This window comes from Aegilops tauschii, chromosome 3 (assembly GCF_002575655.3).
Source record: "Aegilops tauschii subsp. strangulata cultivar AL8/78 chromosome 3, Aet v6.0, whole genome shotgun sequence".
In the NCBI taxonomy this organism is placed as follows: domain Eukaryota; kingdom Viridiplantae; phylum Streptophyta; class Magnoliopsida; order Poales; family Poaceae; genus Aegilops; species Aegilops tauschii.
The window spans coordinates 21629676-21650147 of record NC_053037.3 but is presented as its reverse complement, the minus strand read 5'-3'; the positions used below and the strand labels follow the sequence as shown (position 1 = coordinate 21650147).

General features: G+C 48.5%; 1 protein-coding gene across 1 annotated transcript; it reads right to left on the bottom strand.

Annotated features, from left to right (window-relative positions):
* Positions 1-19318: 19318 nt before the first annotated feature.
* LOC109777832 (uncharacterized) lies at positions 19319-19822 on the bottom strand. The gene has a single exon (XM_020336389.1). The coding sequence runs from the start codon at positions 19820-19822 to the stop codon at positions 19319-19321; it is 504 nt and encodes a 167-aa protein (XP_020191978.1).
* Between the last annotated feature and the right edge of the window lie 650 nt (positions 19823-20472).

The following is a 20472-nucleotide window of genomic DNA, read 5'->3' as shown; positions in this document are numbered from 1 at the left end:
CTTCTCATGCGAACATGTCAAGTCACGTCCTACTGCCGGCAGTTACTACAAGCTGGCTCTGGCGGGGGTGCCATCTTTTGCATGTTGCTGCTGGATCGAAAGTGATGTGACAGGGAGAGGAGCCGAGACAGTATGGGACGTCTTTGTCTTCCGGTCTCTCTTCCTGCGATATCTGGCTAACAAGGTGATGGTAGGCACACAAGTGTTGACAGTAGAGTCGACTTCAACGACGAACATGTGCACCCCGGTGGAAACACCAGATCTCGGATCAGGCTACCTTGCTGGTGGTGGATCGAAGCTTGGCTTTGAGGATGAAAATCCTGAGATCGACCTTGGGTTGGACTCGTCATTATCAGCGCACGTGCAACGATTTTTTTTTCTTGAAGTCTTTGCCTAGAAGTTGTGTTTTTTTTTCTGTTTCTATGTTTTAATCATAGAGTTAGTGGTTGTTGGTGGAGTTACTATCGCGAGGCATGCGGCTTCAGAAAAAAAATTCTCGGTCAACATTGTTTGGCTCCTGGCTCTTGAATAATAAATAATATATTACATCCGTGGCCTCTGCGGTAATGACCATGTATTTGAATCATAAGCAACGCAAAGACATGCGCACATTTTGAGAGGATTTTTTCTTCTTCTTCTTTTGGCCATTCCGATTGGTCAGCTAGATCGTTTGCTTCCACATCACTCGGCAGGCGATCAATGTTGGGACAAAATTCTACGTCCGGGAGACAGTGAGCATCGATGGAAGTATCGCTCTTTGGCGCGCAGAGTACCAGGAGATTAGCGGGTTGGTTTCCTTGGTGTGAATTCCATGGCCTGCGCGCCTTATTGGGCTTGGGTGCCTTGTATCAAAACTCCTTTCGTATGTCTGTTTCGTGTTGGATGCTACTCATTCGGTTGGTTGTGAATGCTGTCTGATGGCTTTATTTATAAAGTCAGGCTAATGCCTTTTATCTAAAAAAAGTATCGCCATGGTCAGTCTTGCCGTCTGCAAGGCAGAAGTCCTAGGACAGAACCCCAACAAGACAAACCCAAACAGTACAACCAGCGGCATCTTTGCCGGCCCCTGGATGGATTGTTGATGCTGCTGCCGCGCCCGCCATGAGTTGTCGCTCTCACAGACCACCACCATATCCCCCAAGCGCTCGGCTCTGGCGGGGTGCCTTCCCTCCGATCCATCGATACGCAAGTTGGTTTGACTTGGGTTGCGGGAGCACGACCCCGACCACTGTGCCCAAGCTCGCACTCACGCGCTTGGGGGAGATCGACTTGTGAAGTGCGAACATGGTTACTCGGTTTTCTAAGGCTTGGCATAGACGTCGGATCCCACCACACGAGAGGAGTATACATATAAACCCGCTCCACTGCCATTTCGGAGGGATAATACTAGACTCACGGGCTCCTTCAACGGACCTTCACGGAGTGGCCTACGTGCCATCTCCTAATTTGCACCCCCCCCCCCCCATTTTCATTGTGGGGCCTGCGAACCTTAATTAAATTCTGGCCACTAATACTTAATCAACCCCGTAAACTCCCGTGAACCCCCCGTGAGTGTAGCATTGCCCATTTCGAAGCATGAACAACAACACTAGTCCAGTAATCCAGCCAGTAGCCTCCCCGTCTCCTGGCCTCCTCTGTGACCTGAGAATGTGCTTGGAGTTCGGCTCCTGTTTTGGTGGCGGAAGGACGGACGACTACGGCGGCGAGCGGCCCAACCGCAACAACGAGCACGACGGTGGCCGTCGTGGCCGCGACCGCAGAGGGAACCACGGGAGCACCTACAACGGCGACGCCGCTGGCCACAAACCGGCACTGCAGGTGGCGCACCACTACCAGCCGCCCGCCGCAGTCGACGAGGCCGGGCACAAGGCCTACCATGACGGCCGCGGCGGGTACGCCGCCTACCCGCAACACAAGGCCGACCTCGAGGCGCCGAAGCTTCCCACGTGGCAAAACAAGGTCGGCGAGGACGCCTACACCGGGCGCCTCCATGTCCAAGAACCTGCTGCCATGGATTACCCGGCTCTAGGCAGGTACTAGCAAGGCAGATTAGCTAGTTTGGTAGTTTGTCTAAGAAAAAAGCTAGCGTGGCAGTTCATCAATCCCTCCCTCTTCCTGCGCACAGCCTCTGCTTCTGCCCGGTAGCTCTGTTTTTTCCTCTGTTTTCCCTTTCTCTTTGGATTTTGATCGGTCTTTTCATCTGCTGAAACTGAAAAGGCACCTGGAATAGTGGTCTGTGGATTTTGATCAGAGCCTCCACGCACGTATTTGTCCATGGATGTGCGGCACATGTTCTAGCTCCAGCAAGCTTTTACGAGTCTGTTTCTGTAGTTGCTTGCAGTTTAGATGTGGCTGCTTTCTTCTTGTATCATGTATAATCAAGTGAAAGAAAGCATTGTGAAACTTATATGGGTCCCCGTCTCTGCTCTTGGTATTCCAGGCTTCGCTGTGTGTTTAGCAGTCACCCGTTACAGGGCTTGAAGTTGGTGCTGTTGCCAGTAGATTGATACTCCCTCCGATCCATATTAATTGTCGCTCATACCTGAATCAAACTTGTGTACGATAATTGTGTACACTGGTTGTTCTCATCTACAGCCATTCTGAAGAACTCAAACCACAATGTTTTACAAGGGCAGAGAACATCATTTGTTTGGTTTTGGCACCTCATCTACTGCTTGGAATACTGAGTTTGTCCATAAAAAGGTTGGCCCTGATCTCCATTCGAAGAAACCAGAATTTCCTGCGAAGTCTCGAATACAAATCTTTGTAACTATGTGCTTTCCCTTTTATATTCCATGACAAGTGGCACATATGCTTCTGACTCCATATTTGTTGTTTTTTTCTGGAGGGTGATAACGTCATGCATGCACTGAAGATGAAAATAACACAAGTTTAAGAAATATGAGAGATGTCTGAGTTAACTACAAGTTAAGTAAAAAAGTATGTTAAGATGTCTCATGGTCCGATGTTGTTGGAATAATCCAAACATATGATGGTTATGATGATTAATATGAAGGGTGATCAACGTTGTCAGTTGATTAGTTTAGGAAATCTAGGTCTAGCTAAACTAGACGTACGTACTAGTATTTTAGGCAGTAGGAGTCCGGCTAGGTTTGCGTTGCCGGGCAGTACTAGTTTGAGTCTAGATCGGATTAGGTGTCCAGAGTTGGCACGAATACGTCTAGGAACCTTTTGCGTCGGCTGGGTATGTGTATGTATATACACAGGGTGTTGCGTGAGTTTTGTAACGTGAGAAAACACCACCGAGAAAATAGAAAAGCAATAAAAAGGAATTTAGAGGGTACGAGACGTACCATTAGCTAAAAGTGTTTATCGCATGTGTTCGTGATATTTGATGTGATCAATCCTGAGGGCGAATTTCCAACAGATGTCAATAAGTCATCACTAACTATGGACACTGGTATTTTTGACCTCACTTTCTCATGTCACTAAGTCATCACTAACTCCGGTGGATGGATTGATTGTTTAGACAACGGGAATATTCCCATGAAAAAGATGTGGATGAAGGAGCAATGAACATACGGAAGACAGACTACGCGACCCATCATTAGCTAACTTTGCTCGATTACACAAAACTAGCCAAAAACTGTCCCGTGTAAGCTCTAAGCAACTCACCGCGATTCTTAGAGGACCTTGTTTTGGACATCCACGATCATCACCACTTGTGACCAGAAAGATCTCTCTGCTGGCAGAACAGCTATGTGGGTGGTTTTCCCCCTCTACATCTGTGCCTCCGAATTTCTCAAAAATTTCATGTGAAAAACTCAGATTGTCAAGTAGTCCATCATGGTGTCCAAGCTGACATATTCTATGAAGGTGCACTGCTGCATAATTGCCAATTGTTGATTGTGCATCATTGACAGATGACTAAAATCAGTAGTTACAAGAATAGCCACAAAAATGATTTCCTCTCCAACATCATTGGAAAGAGTAATGCTAGGAAAAAGGACTTCAATTGGGATCAATTTCATTTCGAAGAGTGCGACCTTGGTATGCTTGATGAACCCTTCACGATGGAGGAAGTGCACAATGCCATCAAGCAAATGCCCAATGACAAAGCTCCCGGACCGGATGGGTTCACCGGAATGTTCTTCAAGTCTTGTTGGGACATTATTAAAGATGATGTCATGCGGGTCATCCACCAATTTGGTAACCTCCATGTTACCAACCTCCATTGGCTTAACTCGGCGAACGTTGTGCTCTTGCCCAAAAAGGATGGGGCGGAGGGGATCGGTGACTATAGGCCTATTAGTCTAATCCATGCCATTGCCAAGATCATTGCTAAGTTGCTTGCGATCCGTCTTGGGCCTCATATGGACAACCTTATCTCCAAGGCCCAAAGTGCTTTCATCAAAAAGAGAAGTATTCATCACAACTTCATGTATGTGCGCAACCTTGCTCGTCGGCTCCACAAAAGCAAAACGTCATCCATCCTTCTCAAGCTTGACATTCGGAAGGCTTTTGACTCCGTGCGGTGGGACTACATTCTTGATCTTCTACAACGGAGAGGTTTCCCTAGAAAGTTTCGTGAGTGGGTTGCGGCCCTACTTTGCACATCTACCTCTCGGATCCTACTAAATGGTGTTTCTGGCCCCCCAATTAAGCACGGCCAGGGCTTTCGCCAAGGAGACCCACTCTCGCCCCTATTGTTCGTCATCGCCATTGACCCTCTCCAACAAGTTCTCGACTTGGCCACTAGGCATGGGTTGCTCCACAAGATTAGAGGCCGTGGGGTTGTGTGTAGGACCTCACTATATGCCGACGATGCAATGGTGTTCATGGCTCCCATCAAGCAAGATATTGACAACCTCTCATCCATCTTGGGCTGTTTTGGTGAGGTCACCGGATTAGAGACAAACTTCCAAAAGAGCTCCTTTGTCCCCATTTGGTGCGGTAACCGCAATCTGGGGGAGATCCTCCATAACTTGCCGGCGTCCCGAGCTTATTTTCCCATCCGGTATTTGGGCCTACCCCTTTCCATATGGCAACTCAAGAGAGCAGATTTCCAATTCCTTGAAGACAAGGATGCCACAAGGCTTGTCCCTTGGGATGGGCAAAACATCACCACTACAGGTCGTGGTACCCTTGTCAAATCCGTTCTCACCTCGCAAGTCATCTAGCATGCCACTCCGCTTATCATCCCGCCACCGGTCATAAAGAGCATCAACAAAATCCAGAGGGCCTTCCTTTGGGCGGGAACTGAAAAAATCATGGGTGCCAAGTGCAAGGTTAATTGGGCTACTATGTGCCGTCCAAACACCTTGGGGGATTCGGTGTGCTTGACCTCGACAAGTTCGCTCGGGCATTGCGCTTACGTTGGCTTTGGTACGAGTGGAAAGAAACGGACAAGCTTTGGGTGGGTATGGGGAACCCATGCGACAAAGTGGACATCAATCTCTTCTATGCCTCTACCATCATATCAATTGGCAATGGTGCCATTGCCCCTTTTTGGGGTTCCCCTTGGCTCAATGGGAAGAAACTGAAGGACATTGCTCCCCTCATTTACCTGGCCTCATCGCGAAAAAATTGGAAAGTCAAGGAGGCCTTGGCAGATGATGCTTGGATTCGCAAGTTAAGACTCAATATGATTCTCACCATGGAGCACCTTAGGCAAATTATTGAGCTTTGGGAGCAAATTCGCCACACCCACCTCCGCGAAGATGTAATTGACGAGATGATTTGGAAGCACTCGACGAGTGGGCATTATTCTCCGGCATCGGCTTACCGCGCACAATTCATTGGATCTACGGTCACCACCTTCCACTACTACATTTGGGGCATTTGGGCTCCGCCAAAGGTGAAATTCTTTGCGTGGCTTGCAACCCGTAATAGGATTTGGACGTCCGACAGGCTCGCCAGGAGGGGTTGGCAAAATTGTGGACTCTGTCCACTTTTGCCAATGTGTGCAAGAAAGTGGAGCACATCTTTTTTTCAAGTGTCGGTTCACCATCAGGATTTGGAACCTTATCAAAAATTGGCTCAGTCTTCATGTGATTGACACGACAACTTGGGGAACCTTGCACTCACTCTCGCATTGGTGGAGAAACATGTCCGGAAGCAACATCCCCAATAGAAAGGCCATGGCATCCCTCACCATGCTAGTTGGCTGGACCATCTGGAAAGAGAGAAATGCTCGTGTATTCCAACACAAATCAACTCCGGCACCGGTCATCTTCAGTATCATCAAAAGGGAGGCTAGACTTTGGGTTATCGCGGGTGCGAAAAAATTGGGAAACATAATACCGGGAGAGTAATGACCTTTTTTTGTATTTGGGGTGGTGTGTAACAAACTCAATTCTCCTTCTTAATTAATAGATGAGGCAAAGCTTATGCCTCCGTTTCAAAAAAAAAAAGAATAGCCACAAAGGGGCGTTTTCAGTTGGCCTCTTTTTGCATTCACTGGTGGTAGATAGATATGAGTAGTGCTTTCGCTTTTTTATTACGTGTATGTACTATATATAGCTACACATCGCAAATAGATTTTTTTTGCAAATATCCTTTATGTGACAGCAAAGGCACAATACCATACCCAATACTCTAACCCAGTTTTTTGTCCCCATCATATAAAGCGAGGTCCTCCACTAGAAAACTATAAAGTGATGTCCTAACACTAGATCCCATCCACCCCTTGCCCCGCCCCAGCACACACCTACACCTATATCCTCCTCCCGACAGGGGCTACACATACCACCACCTAACATCTCGTTCAAAGCTGTTGTATGGTACTTGGAGGTCAAAATCTACAACAGTTCTTCTGGTCTTCTCGGTGGATCAATCATAACATAGTATTTCGAGAAGCTCAAATGGATGTTTTTTCATAGGACTAGGAGGCATGGGGAAGTCTTCATCATCAATGATGATTAAGGCATGAGCAACATAAACATGTCCACATGCGAAAAATAAATATCATGTGGCAGGGTCACCAAACTTGGTTACTTTTTGGCTTCGGGTTGGACACCCTACATGTTTTTTTTTTGGTTAATGGTTATTCTCTAAAATGAAAACAGTTGAGCAAGTGAAGAATTAGTATTGTTGGTCTTTTTATGAACTATATATTCAAGGAAATTAGTATACTGTTTGGCCACAGATGGTAGGCAACACTTACAAGAGTGAAATTCACTAATAGTACTCTACTCTACTGCTATAAACTTCAGGAAATACTCTTTATTTAACTCATTCCTTGCTAATAATGTCAATGTGTTGTTTCCACATGAAGCCTTGTAACGTTGTTTTCCCAATTTAAAATGAGACGAAGAGTATTATCAAGCACATTTCTCATAGATAATTATGAAAACACCAGTATTTAAAGTCAGTAAAGGCAATTTGCAAAATTTTAAATTACATTACGATAAGCTATACAAAAATAATAAAGAGTTATTCATGTAAATATAAGACATGCAACTGGCCTTTCTGACAGTTCTTAATATGTTTATCCAATAAAATATAAAGCAATGCGCAAAGGCTATAAAATAGCATAATAAGTTCATAAATTAGAGATACATTTAGAACGTATATGCATGGCCTAGTGGAGGCAGTGGCAACATGTTTTGGGTTGATACACTCGGTGTAGACTTTCAGTCCTGTTATTATTATTATTTTTGCGCGAAAGATATGCACAAACATGTGGTGTGTAGTGACAAGGCGCGGTTGACTTCATACCACATGTCCACCATGAAATCGTCTTTCCATGCCTATGACAGAGTTTACAGTGAAATCACATGAGCGGCGTCGCTACACCCTGTAAGTGTTTCCATGTTTTTATATTTTTTTCTGTAGCACGTACCATTGAACTCGATGTGTTTGGGTTTTGTACATCTTCGAATGCGGAGAGACATCATCAGTTTTTTTTGTGTTCTACGATATCGAGCCCGGTGTGTTCGGGTTTTGTACATCTTTGATTTTTTCAGCATGAAAGTTTTCAATTGTTCATCCTTCACAATCTTTAATTAGGTGATATACGCTTTCTCGAAACAACACTTTAGGCTGTCATTAAGCAAGTAACCCCTCAAGAATAATTGCTGGAACATCTATAATTAATTAACCGGAAAAGAGCTAAAATACCACTAACTTTTCTATGAGGGGTAATATCATTAACTATTTTAATGAAATGACTTCTCTATTTCAGAATATTATACCTTTTCCCTAGTTCAGCCCGGCAACCACTAGGCATAGTTGGATCAAATTTCTCCATCGCAGAATATACAAAAGAAATCTTGACAAGAAATCCAATTCGTTATATCTCTTGGGGAAATTTATTCGCAAAAAAAATCTCCCTGGGAAATTATCCTACTTCCAAAGGATTTCTGATCGAGATCATGCACCAACCAACCAAAAAGGAACTCGGGGGTTGTTTTATGATTAATATTAGATCTTCTTTCAAAGACATAAGAGTTCTATCGTGTGAAGATATGTGCCAATAAGCGATAATTCAATCCGGAGCGCGACCTCAGATGCACCCGGTGAACAGTAAAATCAAAAAGATAGAAAACAAATTAAAAAAATCTGATTTTTTTGTGGTGAAAGATGTATGAGTGTGTGATGTTCGTGCCAATTTCCAGAGCATTTGGGCATTTGAGCAGCTCTCAGCAAAAAAGAAAAAAAAAATCAGATCTAAATAGTACAAAACAGTAAACTTTTCCATAGACCCCAATTCCCAATTTTGTCTTTTTTACTGGGAGCTTCTCAGATGTACAAATCTTCTCAAATTCGGCACGACCATCATGCATTCAATCACCTTTCACCACAAAAAAGTTTCGATTTTTTTTGAAATTTCTAGTATCCTAAATGATTTTATTGTTCATGCCCAGGCTCATCTGAGCCCGGGAGCCAAATCGCTGCTTCCGCAATGACAATCATTCATGGAGCATGTACATATGTGTTTAATTAGATGAGTGCTCACATAAAAAATGTTTTCCGTTGATCATGTGTGCTTGCATAAGTGATCATATAGCTAAACATAGATAGTCCATCAGAATAGTGATCGTTAGTATCCAACTATCTGTCGCCTAATTCAAAAAATGCTCGGATGCCTTTTAGGTACACATCGTTGTAAAATATAGAGATTTCCAATATGTCCTCTTTTGTCGGTGATATACGTCTACACAAAAGCCTGTGTGCTTTATGCCGAGGCTTAAAAAAAATACTCTTTGAGAATAACTGCAGAACTGTTTTCAATTAATTAACTGAAGAACAACTCGAAAAGCACTACACTTTTTAAAAGAAGATACAACTTCTCTTTTGCAAAATATTAAAATTTAATTCTTGCTTGCCACGGGCAATTACTATGCGAAGTTTGATCCAATTCCACCTGCATGGAATATACAAAGAAACCTCCATCATGAAAAATCTAAATGTTCGATCTCCCAGTGAGATGATTTTATTTCCATATGATGACCGATCAAGATCTGGCGCGAGTAAACCTGAAGTTAACCACTTGATACTACATAATCCGTAACAAGTGGCATCAATCTCCAATAATTAGGACTTTTGGTGGACAATCGCCTTCAGAGATTGACTTCTAATTAACTTTTAGGCGTCCTGCAATTTGTCCCCCCCCCCCCCCCCCCCCCCCCCTTCTTTCTACCAAGAATGTACCAATGTGTTTTGTTCTCTATTTTCTGGCAAGTGAGTCAGATGTTTCTCACGTCATATTTGTTGTTTTTCTTGGAAGTTTATGACATCACACTATTCTTATGGAGGTCCAAATGATGAAAGTAAATGGAAAAAAAATGGCGTTGGAAAAAGCATAAAAGTTGGGAGGAATGATCTCAGTTACATCACAGATGTAAGTAAACAGGAAAGGTTGTATATCATAAAAAGGAAATAAACCGGAAAGATGGTAAGGCATGACACTGACCACAGGAGAGCATTATCTGAAAAACTTAGACACTAGTCCCAGTACAGGTCAATGGTCTTCCATGAAAAAAGCACGTTCAAACTAAGGAACCAAGTGTAATGAGTAGTGACACAAATTTTTTCGGTCCCTCATCAGAAGTCATTGCCATGACCAAGTCCACCGAACTGATCAATTATTCAGCGAATCAAAATATTCTCCAGAAGATTACAAGGATGTGAACGAGTCGGTTAGATTGTTAACTTAACTCGATTACTGAAAACTAGCCGTGTTTTGGCCACCAGAATCCGGCTTGTGCCTGGCTTGCCGGCCATGACCAGCAAAACCTAACTTTATTGCGAAACTTGTTAATCTGTCTGCCTAGGGAAATATATGGCAGAGCGACACCGGAAACCTATCTCCCGCAAATCAGTGGGTATCTTGAACACAGAGGGAGCATCGTCAACAGTCAGTCTCTCGCCGTCCGCGACGCAATAGCTGACCACAATAGCCAACCGGCCAAGCTTTATTGCCCCGAACACAAGCAGTCCGGGGAAATCAGTAGTAAGTTCACCATGACTTGTGACTTGGGGATGCTACCTGCCGCAGCAAGACCGAAGTACTTGAAGAAAATGACTAGATACCATCTGTTTTCATTGTTTTTGAGATAGCTTCATGACGAATGGTTACCAGATACCATCTTCGCTCTACTTTCTCACCTCTTAGAGCACATCTCTAAAGATATGCAAAGGGTATATTTGAGAAAAAAAATTATGGTCTGGGGATTAAGATCCAGCTAGCAGATTCCAAAAATAGCTTTCCATTCCCCAAACATTCCATTCTATTTGGCCTATTTTTGCTCTAGAAGGAGGCATTCTCATTAAAAATGGGGAGACAACTCCCCTCCCACATTCATTGGCCTGGCAGTGGCTATAAAACCCTAGGCCACGCCCACCGCTCCCCCATTTTTCTAACCGTCGCTCCCGATTCGAGCCACTGCCACCACTACCTTCCTCGAGCTCGATGCCACGGCTGTTGTTCGAGCTCCGCCGCCTCCCCGAGATCCCGAGGCCACATCCCCAATGCCGCTACCGCTCCTTGCGAAGGCCAGAATGCCCTCCTTGTTTTCTTCTAGACCTCGACACCTACTCCTTTCGAGCTCCGTTGCCACCTCACAGCCGCAATTTCGAGCCACCGCGCCAGCACCCCGTGCTTAGTATCCAATGTCACAGACGCCGCCGAAGTACAGCGGCATCCGACACTGGCCATGAGCCAAGTTGGTGCCAGAGATCCGTAACACGGACATGATGCGAGTGTGCCACATTTTCCACCGTGTAAGAGGCGGCGTGCCCTTACGACGTGTCATGAGCGTTGGATACACTAGCTTGGACAGAGGTGGCTGCCCAGTCATGGTCGATGTGGACCGCGCGCAACAAAGCACTCATTGAGAGTATTTTTTTTTAAAACACCTGGCTTACCTCACTTATAAAATTATGGTCTTATTGCAGCTTTAGAGACCTTTGGGGAGCACCAGGACAGTGCGCGACTTGATGTGTTTATCAACGACATCCGCTCCAAGTGTACTCAACTCTGTGCGGCATCGATGACTGGCAACACAAGCCAGGGTGGATTTTGTTCACGTTCACCCACGGTGCATCGCCGACCTACGATGGGTCACTAGGTTTCGTTAACATAGGGTCTTCCGTGCTATGTCACGTGATGGGTCATTGTTGGCCTTGTATTGAACTTCATTTTTCATTAATTATCATACTTGATGTGTCATGCAACTCCCCGGACGTGATCCGCGGACATGATGCCGCAGAGAGCTATCCAATGTTATTCATAAATTAATTCTTATTTGTTCGGTGGGGAGGAAGGAGAGTAGAGGGGGGCATGCATGTGGAGGAGAGAGAGTATAGGTGGACCACATGAGGGCTTTTGGTTGGTCGGTTGCATGTCCGGACTCCAACATAGCTCCCTCAAATTTGTCTCAGATTTACCGAAAAATGGATGGGCTGATGGGGTTCTCACTGAATGACAAAAAGTTGACATAAATGATCCAAACACTATAATCCGAACATACACCGGAGTTTTATGAGTTTTCTTTTCGAGATGGTCAAAACTTATTTAATGGGGAGGGAGCATGGGCAACAATTGGTCTTGCCGTGCACAAGGCAACACGTCGAGGACAGTGGCCCAACATGACGAGCCCACCCCGCAGCGACGCATTGCCAAACCCAAAAATGCAGCGACGCATGGCCAAACCCAAAAAGTACTTGCGGGTGGCATCTTGGCCTGCCTCCGGAATCCAGCGATGCTGTCCGCAGCGCGGCATCGCCCGCCACGAGGCGTCGCTCTCGCTCTTGCAAACTCGAAGCGTCGCTCTCGATCTTGACCAATGACCTTGTTGTGCCAAGCGCTCAGCTCGTCTATCTCCTCCCTCTGATTCCTCGATGACTTGGGTTGGGGGAGCACGACCCCGACCACCCTACCACCGTGCCCAAGCTGAAACTGATCGATCGGCGACGTGGTTTAGCTTCAGCTGGAGTTGGACGAACCTCATCCATCTGGACCTAAGCAAAAACAACTGGGCGTGGGAGATGATAGATCCTGTGTTTGCGCGTCAAGTGTGAACCGGAGTCGCATCTCCTAGTCCTAGGCGTGCGGCACGAGCCCTCTCGTCAGGTATAAATATACCCGTACCACGCCGAGCATCCAGCACCACCCACTAGTCCAGTAATCCAGCCAGCTAAAGCCTCTTCCGTCTCAGTGCAGTGCCAGGGCTAATCCAAAAAGACAGCCTACCAGGAAAGATGTGCTTTGAGTTCAGCTCGTGCTTCGGCGGCGGCAGGGACGACTACGGCGGCGAGCGGTCCAACCGCAACCGCAACGAGGCCGGCGGTCATAGCCGGGGCCACAGAGGGAACAACAACAGGAACGGCTACTACGTCGGCGCCAACCACAAGGCGCCGTAGAGGACCTACCAGCAGCCGCCCGCCGCAGTGGACGAGGCCGGGCACAAGGCCTATCACGACCACGCTGCCGCCGGTGCCCGCGGCGGTTACACCGCCTACACGCTAGCGCGACACAAGGCCGACATCGAGACGCCCAAGCTTCCCGCGTGGCACAACAAGGTCAGCGACGAGGCCTACACGGCGCGCCTCCAAGAAGCTGCTGCTGATCACAGGTACAACGCCGCCACGGATTACCACCATTACCCAACTATCGCTCTCGGCAGGTACTAGCTACTTGTTAGAAGTTAGAACTAGCTAGCATGGCAGTCCATCAATCCCTCCCTAGCCCGAAACACTGCCTCTTGCTACTGTCAGGTAGCTCTGTTTTTACGCTGTTTTTTTCCTTTCTCTTTCGATTCTCATCAGGGTTCTCACATGCTGAGGCCCAACGGCACCTAGAAATTGTGTGTGAGATCCAGGATCAAGGGGGTGTAGATTTTGAACAGAGCCTCCTCGAATATGTCGATGGATGTGCGGCACAAGTTGTACTTCTCATCTAGTAGTTGTTTGCTTGTACTTTAGTTGTGACCGCTTTCTTCTTGTCTGATATAATCAAGTGAAAGAAAGCATTGTGAGATCTCAGATGAGTCCCCGTTTCTGCTGTTTCTATGTGCATGTCTGTTTTAACTCACCCAGCTCCAAAGCATGTGTGTGCCTGCTGCCAGGAAATTGGTACCTCAATTAAATTAGCTGCCAATTTGCGTGTAAACTACCATTGCTTCTTTATTCGTTCGGGTTGTTCTCGTCTCACAGCCATTCTGAAGCACTGAATGCCCACCACAATTTGGATTAAGCCTGAACATCATACTTCTTAGGCATGTTTTCAGGTCCTAAATATGTATACTGATCGTTTCTCATCAAAAGGGCCGCCCTGATTTCCATTAGAGGAAACCAGAATTTGGTACAACGCCCGGAGTACGAATGTGTATAACATTGTGCTTTCTTTTCTATATTTTCTGGCAAGTGGCACATACGTTTCTTGACGCTATACTTGTTATTTTTCTTGGAGGCTAATGGCGTGATGCCCCACCTGAGGTTTGAATAATGTTTTATAAAGATAGGAGTTGTCTGAAATAATTACTCTCTCCATTCCTAAATATATGATGTTTTGGTAGTTCAAATTGAACTATGAAACCCCCCTATATTAAGGAACGGAAGGAGTACAATCATAAGCAAAAAGCAATGGTAAGATGTGCCATGGTCTTCCTGAGAAAGAATGTGCAAATAAAGAAAGTGTGAACACTGATTATTTTTTCTTATCTCAAATTCTGATACCATGAGTCGTGACTAGGTCCAATGAATTGATTGATTGTTCGCATAACTGAAATATTCCTCTGACAAAGCACAAAGCATTGGAAAATAGAGCTATCATTAGTTGAGTTTGCTCAATTACACAGCCATCCAAGGTGATGCAAAACGGTCCAAGGTGAGCTTTAAGCAGCCTCATGATGATTCGAACTGAACCTTGTTTCATACATCCACCACCATTACCTTCAGGAAGCCACCCATAAAGAACTTTTTGGGACACAAAATCTAGGTGTGTGATTGTCCCCTGTGTATCCTTCCTTGCCCCATAAATTTTCAAAAATTTCATGTGAAAATCCAGATTGCCAGTCAGTGGAACTTGTAAGACCAAAACTAGTCAGCTATGATCTCTAAGCTCGGTAGTTCCATGGAAGTACACTGCCATGAATAATTTGTCATTGTTGGTTCATTGCCGACGGACGGTCAAAATCGTTAGTGATAGGACTCGCCATAAACCGAGGTTTCTAAGAGGTAACTTATGTACATGAAATTTCTCTTATGGCAAAGGTCTTGTACTATACCTAACACTGCACTCTATATAACTCACCAGTCCGTCCCCATCCTATAAAACAATGTTCTAACCGATCTCATCCATCCACTCCCATGACCCATCTCCACCCCCCCCCCCCCCACCCGGCACACACCTTAACCTAAACCTTCCATCCGCCATGGCCCCACACACAAACACCCAACATCTCGTCCAAAGCTCTCGCTGATCTTGCTTGGTGGACCAATCAAAACATAGTATTTTCGAAAAGCTCAACGAAATGACAAATGGGATTTTTTTTGTTGGGACTAGGAAGCACGCGGAAGTCAGCAGCATCAAGAACGGAGAAAGCATGAGCAACATCAATGTGTCCATGTGTGAGAAATAAATATAGTTTGGCAAGGCCACCAAATTTGGTCACTGGCAGCGTTTCTGCGGCAAACACCGCACACGTCTTCTTTTTTAGCTGATGGTTATTCTTAAAACAAATAAGAAAGTGAAAAATTAGTACAACTCGCCTTTTTCTTTTAGGGTGAATCGTCTCTTATGAACTATTAAAGCAAATTAGAATATTGCCTGGTCACAGTTGGTAGGCGGTAACTGTAAAAAAAAAACAGTTGGTAGGCGGACTCTGGGGGCTTATTGTACTCTACTCTGGGGGCTCTGTTTCCCCAGAGCCTCTGTTTTTCCTTTCTCTTTGGATTTTGATCAGTCTTCTCAGCTGCTGAAACTGAAAAGGCACTTGAAATAGTAGTATGTGAGAGCCAGGACCAGGGATCAGAGCCTCCACGCATTTTCCACGGATGAGCGGCTGTTTGTCCATCAATCCCTCCCTAGCCCGAAACAGTGCCTCTTGCTTCTGTCCGGTAGCTCTGTTTTTTTCCTTTCTCTTTGGATTTTGATAAGCCTTCTCACATGCTGAAGCCGAAAGGCACCTAGAACGGTGTGTTAGATCCAGGAACAAAGGGGGTGTGGATTTTGAACAGAGCCTCCTCTAATTTGTCGATGGATGTGCAACACAAGTTTTAGCTCCAGGAAGCTTTTGTCAGTCTTCTCATCTAGTTGCTTGCTTTTACTCTACTAGTTGTGACGGCACTCTTCTTGTCTGATATAATCAAGTGAAAGAAAGCATTGTGACATCTCAGATGGGTCCCCATTTCTGATCTTTCTATATATGTGCATGTGTGTGGATTCACTGTCTGGTTTTACTCACCCAGTTCCAAAGCATGTGTGTGCCTGCTGCCAGGTTGATGATGCCTTGCTCCGCCGGAGGTTTGAATTATTCTCTTATATACGAGATGTATGAACTAATTACAATCTTAAGGAAAAAAAAAGGTAAGATGTGTCATGGTCTTCATCGGAAAGAATGTGCAGACGAAGAAAGCGTGAACACGGATTCTATTCTCCGATCTCCCATTCTCATGGCACGAGTCTTGACTAGGTCCATTGAATTGATTGATTGTTTGCATAACCGAAATATTCCTCCGAAAAAAACCCCACAGCGTTGGAAAATAGAGCTATCCTGAGCTGAGTTTCACTACTAGGAAATAGCTTATAGATAGACGCTTACTAATAGCGCGCTATTTTGACCCACGCTGCTGCTAATTACTAGTAGCGATGGTTCCATTTCAAGATTCTAAAAAGGAAATATCACCACTAAGATTCACCCCTTTCCCTCCCGCGACTAGCCCGCTAGGGTTCCCCCCTTTCCCTCCCGCCGCCGCCGGCCGCCGGCCTCGCGCCCCGCCTCCGTCCCCTTCCTCCCTCCCCCGTCTCCGTCCAGATCCGCCTCGCGCCGCCTCCCCGGGAGGTCGTCGGGGCGGAGCTCGAGCTCCTCACCAGCGGGCCCCCTCCTCCCCCATCTCCCCCCACCGCCGCCGGCGGTCGCCCCCGGCGCTGGCCCGGGTGGTACCGGCGGCGGCGGGCTTTCTCGTCCCCGCGCGTGCGTGCTCCCTTCCCGGGGCAGGGAGGCGGCGGCGGTGCAGCCCGGCATGGCTGCGGTCCGGCGGCCCTGCGGCGGCGGCCGGCGGCAGGCGTGGTGTCGGCGCCGCTCCTTGGCGGCAGGGCGAGGTGGTGGTGCCAGGTGGCTAACGTCGCTACCCCGGCCCAGATTTGGGCCCGGCGGGCCCCATCTGGGTCCTAGCGGGCCGGCCCCCCGGCGTGGCATCGTTGTCTGCGACGCGGTGAGGAGGAGGAGCGGCTCGGATATGGGGCATCGGCGCCGATGGCATGCCGGCAGCAGCGCAAGGGCGGGAGCTTTACGGGCCCACGAGGGCTCGGCCGGGCCTGTGGGCCCACGGGCCTGGTGTGCTCTTGCTATTGCGTCCGGACGGCTAACATCGCGGACGGTGGAGGTGGGGCCCTCCCGCGTGCCGACGGTGCTGATGCCCTAGTCCCGGCTCTGATTCTTCGTCGCGCTGTCCTCACTTTGCGGGGCCATGGTGAGACGGCGTGGAGGCCTTATGACCGCGTTGGCGCAGGGTGATGGTTGGTTTGGTGGCTGGATCCGGAGCGCCCGAGGTGTGGGTTGGGATCGGGGGAAACCCCTGTCGGCGTGGCCGCCACCGGCGCGGTGGCGCCTGTGGGTGCCACCTGACCTTCTGGGAGGGCGTCGGGGGCTACCCTTCCTTTCGCCTCGTCGTGTACCGGGGGAAACCCTTGGCAGCAGCGTCGTCATCATCGCGATCCTTCTTGGAGGTGTTGATAGGTGCCGGCGCTTCGGAGTCTTATAGCCTAGTGGAAGATCCCGGTGGGCGCGGCGTTCACGAGGCTTCTTCGTTTTTGTTGATCCGCCGTGGTCGGCATTTGTTTCTTTTGCTCTTTCTCTGTCATTTCTTTTGGGCGTGACTGTGCTGCTTTCACCCCAGCACCTATCCCAGTATGGTTCGGTTGGTTGTTTTGTATACAAACCGGGGGAAACCTTTTTCGGTAATTAGTAGTAGCGTGCCACATTAACCCCTCGCTATTAGTAAATATCTCAAGCGGACAGGACATAGTAGTAGCATGGGTGACAAAAACGTGCGCTACTAGTAAGCGAAAAGCTATAGCGAAGTGAGGTACCCCACGCTACCACTGAGCATGTCCACCACCGCACCACACCCTCCCCCGGCCGATCCCCACCCCACCAAACTCTTCCTCACGAATCCCTAAAAAAAACTCTCTCTCGCGCGCGAACCTCACCCCACCCCTCGGTCGATCTCCTCTACCCACGATCTCCTCGCCGCCACCACCACCCACGGCGGCTTGTTCTGGCGAGCTCCGGCCGCACGCCACACGCCCCCAAGATCCTAAAGCTCCGCCCCTCTGTCCCCTCCGTCCAGATCCGTGCCTAAGGCCTGCACCTTTGCCCGCGGCTAGGGTTTCGGGCGCCTCCCGTGTTCTTGCCAGAATCCACCATAATCGGTGATTGTGAGGCCGGAGCTTGCGGGATCCATCACCGGCGGCGGTCGGGAGCCCTCGGGCGCCGCGTCCTCCACCCCGGCGTCTGGCGGCAGGAGGATCCTGCGCACGCAGACCGCGGGCAACCTGGGCGAGTCCATCTGCGACAGCGAGGTGGTCCCCTCCTCGCTCATCGAGATCGCCCCCATCCTTTGCGTCGCCAACGAGGTCGAGGCCAGCAACCCACCCGTCGCGTACTTTTTGTGTCTTTTTTTAATTTCTAGTTAGTTAGTTGTAGCGTGGGGGAAAATTGGGGGGCTACTAGTACTTGGATAGTAGTAGCGTAGGTGTAAGTGGGGTGCTACTAGGACTTAGATAGTAGAAGCGTAGGTGCTTAATAGTGGTAGCGTGGGTGCACCGCGCTACTACTAACTTTTTTAGCTGTAGCGCGGGGTAAAAAACGCTCTATTGCTAAAACTTAGCTATAGCGTCTTAGTAGTAGCATGGGTACCCACGCTACTGATAAGCAAAAAAACTACGCTAGCATTTTTCCTAGTAGTGTTTACTCAATTACACATCCCTCCAAGTTGAGCCAAAACCGTCCCAGGTGACCTCTAAGCAGCCTCACGACGATTTGAATTGGACCTTGTTTCGACATCCACCGCCATTACCTTCGGGAAGCCACAGATAAAGAACTTTCCGCGACACCAAAGCGAGGTGGGTGAATGTCCCCTGTCTATCCTTGCCCCATATTTTTTCGAAAATTTCATGAGAAAATCCAGATTGCCGGTGAGTTAGAACTTGTAAAGCCAAAACTAGTCAACCATGATGTCTAAGCTCGGTAGTTCTGTGCAAGTGCACAACCACGCAATAGTCTGTCATTGTTGGTTCATTGCCGACGGATGGTCAAAATTGTTATTGATCGACTCGCCACAAACTGAGGTTTCAAACAAGTACTCCCTCCGTTTTTATTTACTCCGCATATTAGATTTGATTGAAGTCAAAACTTTGTAAAGTTTGATCAAGTTTGTATAAAGCAATATAAACATTTACCATAACAAATCTATATGATGTGAAAGTACATTCATAATGAATCTAATGGTGTTGATTTTTTTTTTGAATTTTCAAGGGGGGGGGGGGGGGGGGGGGGAGAACGCCCCCACCTGAATATATTTCTCAAACCCAACATTCAGTACAATGGCACAAATGCCGGGGTGGCAGCAGAGAGAAAGAAAGAGGCAGGGGGCGAACCTCCTCTGCTATGTTACATGCAGTTTTGTTCTACCCACGCAGGGCCATTAGCCATGCATCAACATGTCCACGATCCGCAGAGCGAAACCTGCCGCGCCAGAGGATGGCGTCGTCGCGACAGGCTTTCAAAGTGGCGTTCAGGGACGGCGTTTCCCGCCTGAACACAACCGCGTTCCGCCGCTTCCAGAGGTGCCAGCAGCACAGCTGCACGAACGCATGCGGCGAGGCTGAGCCGACCGCCATGGAGGCGTCGAAGAGGTGCATGGCACGCACAGAGGCCCCCGAAGTGGAAAGGCGCAGAGAGCACCAGAACGCACGCGCGAAGGGGCAGCCGAAGATCAAGTGATCAGGCGTCTCCAGGCTCACCCCGCACTCCGGGCACCCAGCACTCTGGAGCTCGACGATGTGTTTCTTCAGTAGATTGTCCCGAGTATGGATACGGCCGAGCGTCAGCAGCCAGGCGAAGAACCGAACCCTAGAAGGCGCCGGCGATCTCCAGAGAAAGGCGGCGTTCTCCACCACCTCACCGCCCATGCGGAAGAGCCCATAGGCTGCGCTCGACGCTAGCCGCCCGCCTTTCTGATCGCAAAGGATCAGGCTGCGATGGTCAGCTTCGCCCTCGCCCTCCCCCGCCCGCCCAATGAGTGGGAGCAGGAGGAGGCGTTCCCGGGCGGCAGAAGTGGACAGCCGCAGCACGAGCACCGCATCTAGCCCGAGGTTGCGAACAGCCCAGACCAAGACCTCCGAGCACGTCGCATGCGAGGCCAGAGCCGGGAAGGCACACCGCACGGGCCCACAGGGAAGCCAATGATCCTCCTAGAAGGCGTCATCCTGCCATCCCACAGGGAGACGCGGGTGAGAGCGCGATAGATAGGCATAAGCCCCCGAAGCGCAGCCCAATGCTCGCCGGCGAGCCCCGAGCTACGGGGGTCCAGTAGGAGACGCCCCCCAGGGTGCCCCAAACCCAGGTCGCCCGGCGAGACAAGGGGATAGAGTGGAGTCGGTGCAGGATCTTTAGAAGGAGGGCGTCATTCTGCGTGGCGAGGTCGCGGACCCCCAGGCCTCCCTCCTCCTTGCCGCCGCACACCAGCTCCCAGGCGAAGGGACACTGCGCACCGAAAGCGACGGAGGGAGTCCAGCGCGCGCACTACCTTGGGAGGCAGCTTGAGCGCGCCCATGGCATA

Excerpts from the sequence above, each read along its gene's own strand:
- LOC109777832 (XM_020336389.1), bottom strand. The coding sequence starts at position 19,822 with ATGGGCGGTGAGGTGGTGGAGAACGCCGCCTTTCTCTGGAGATCGCCG.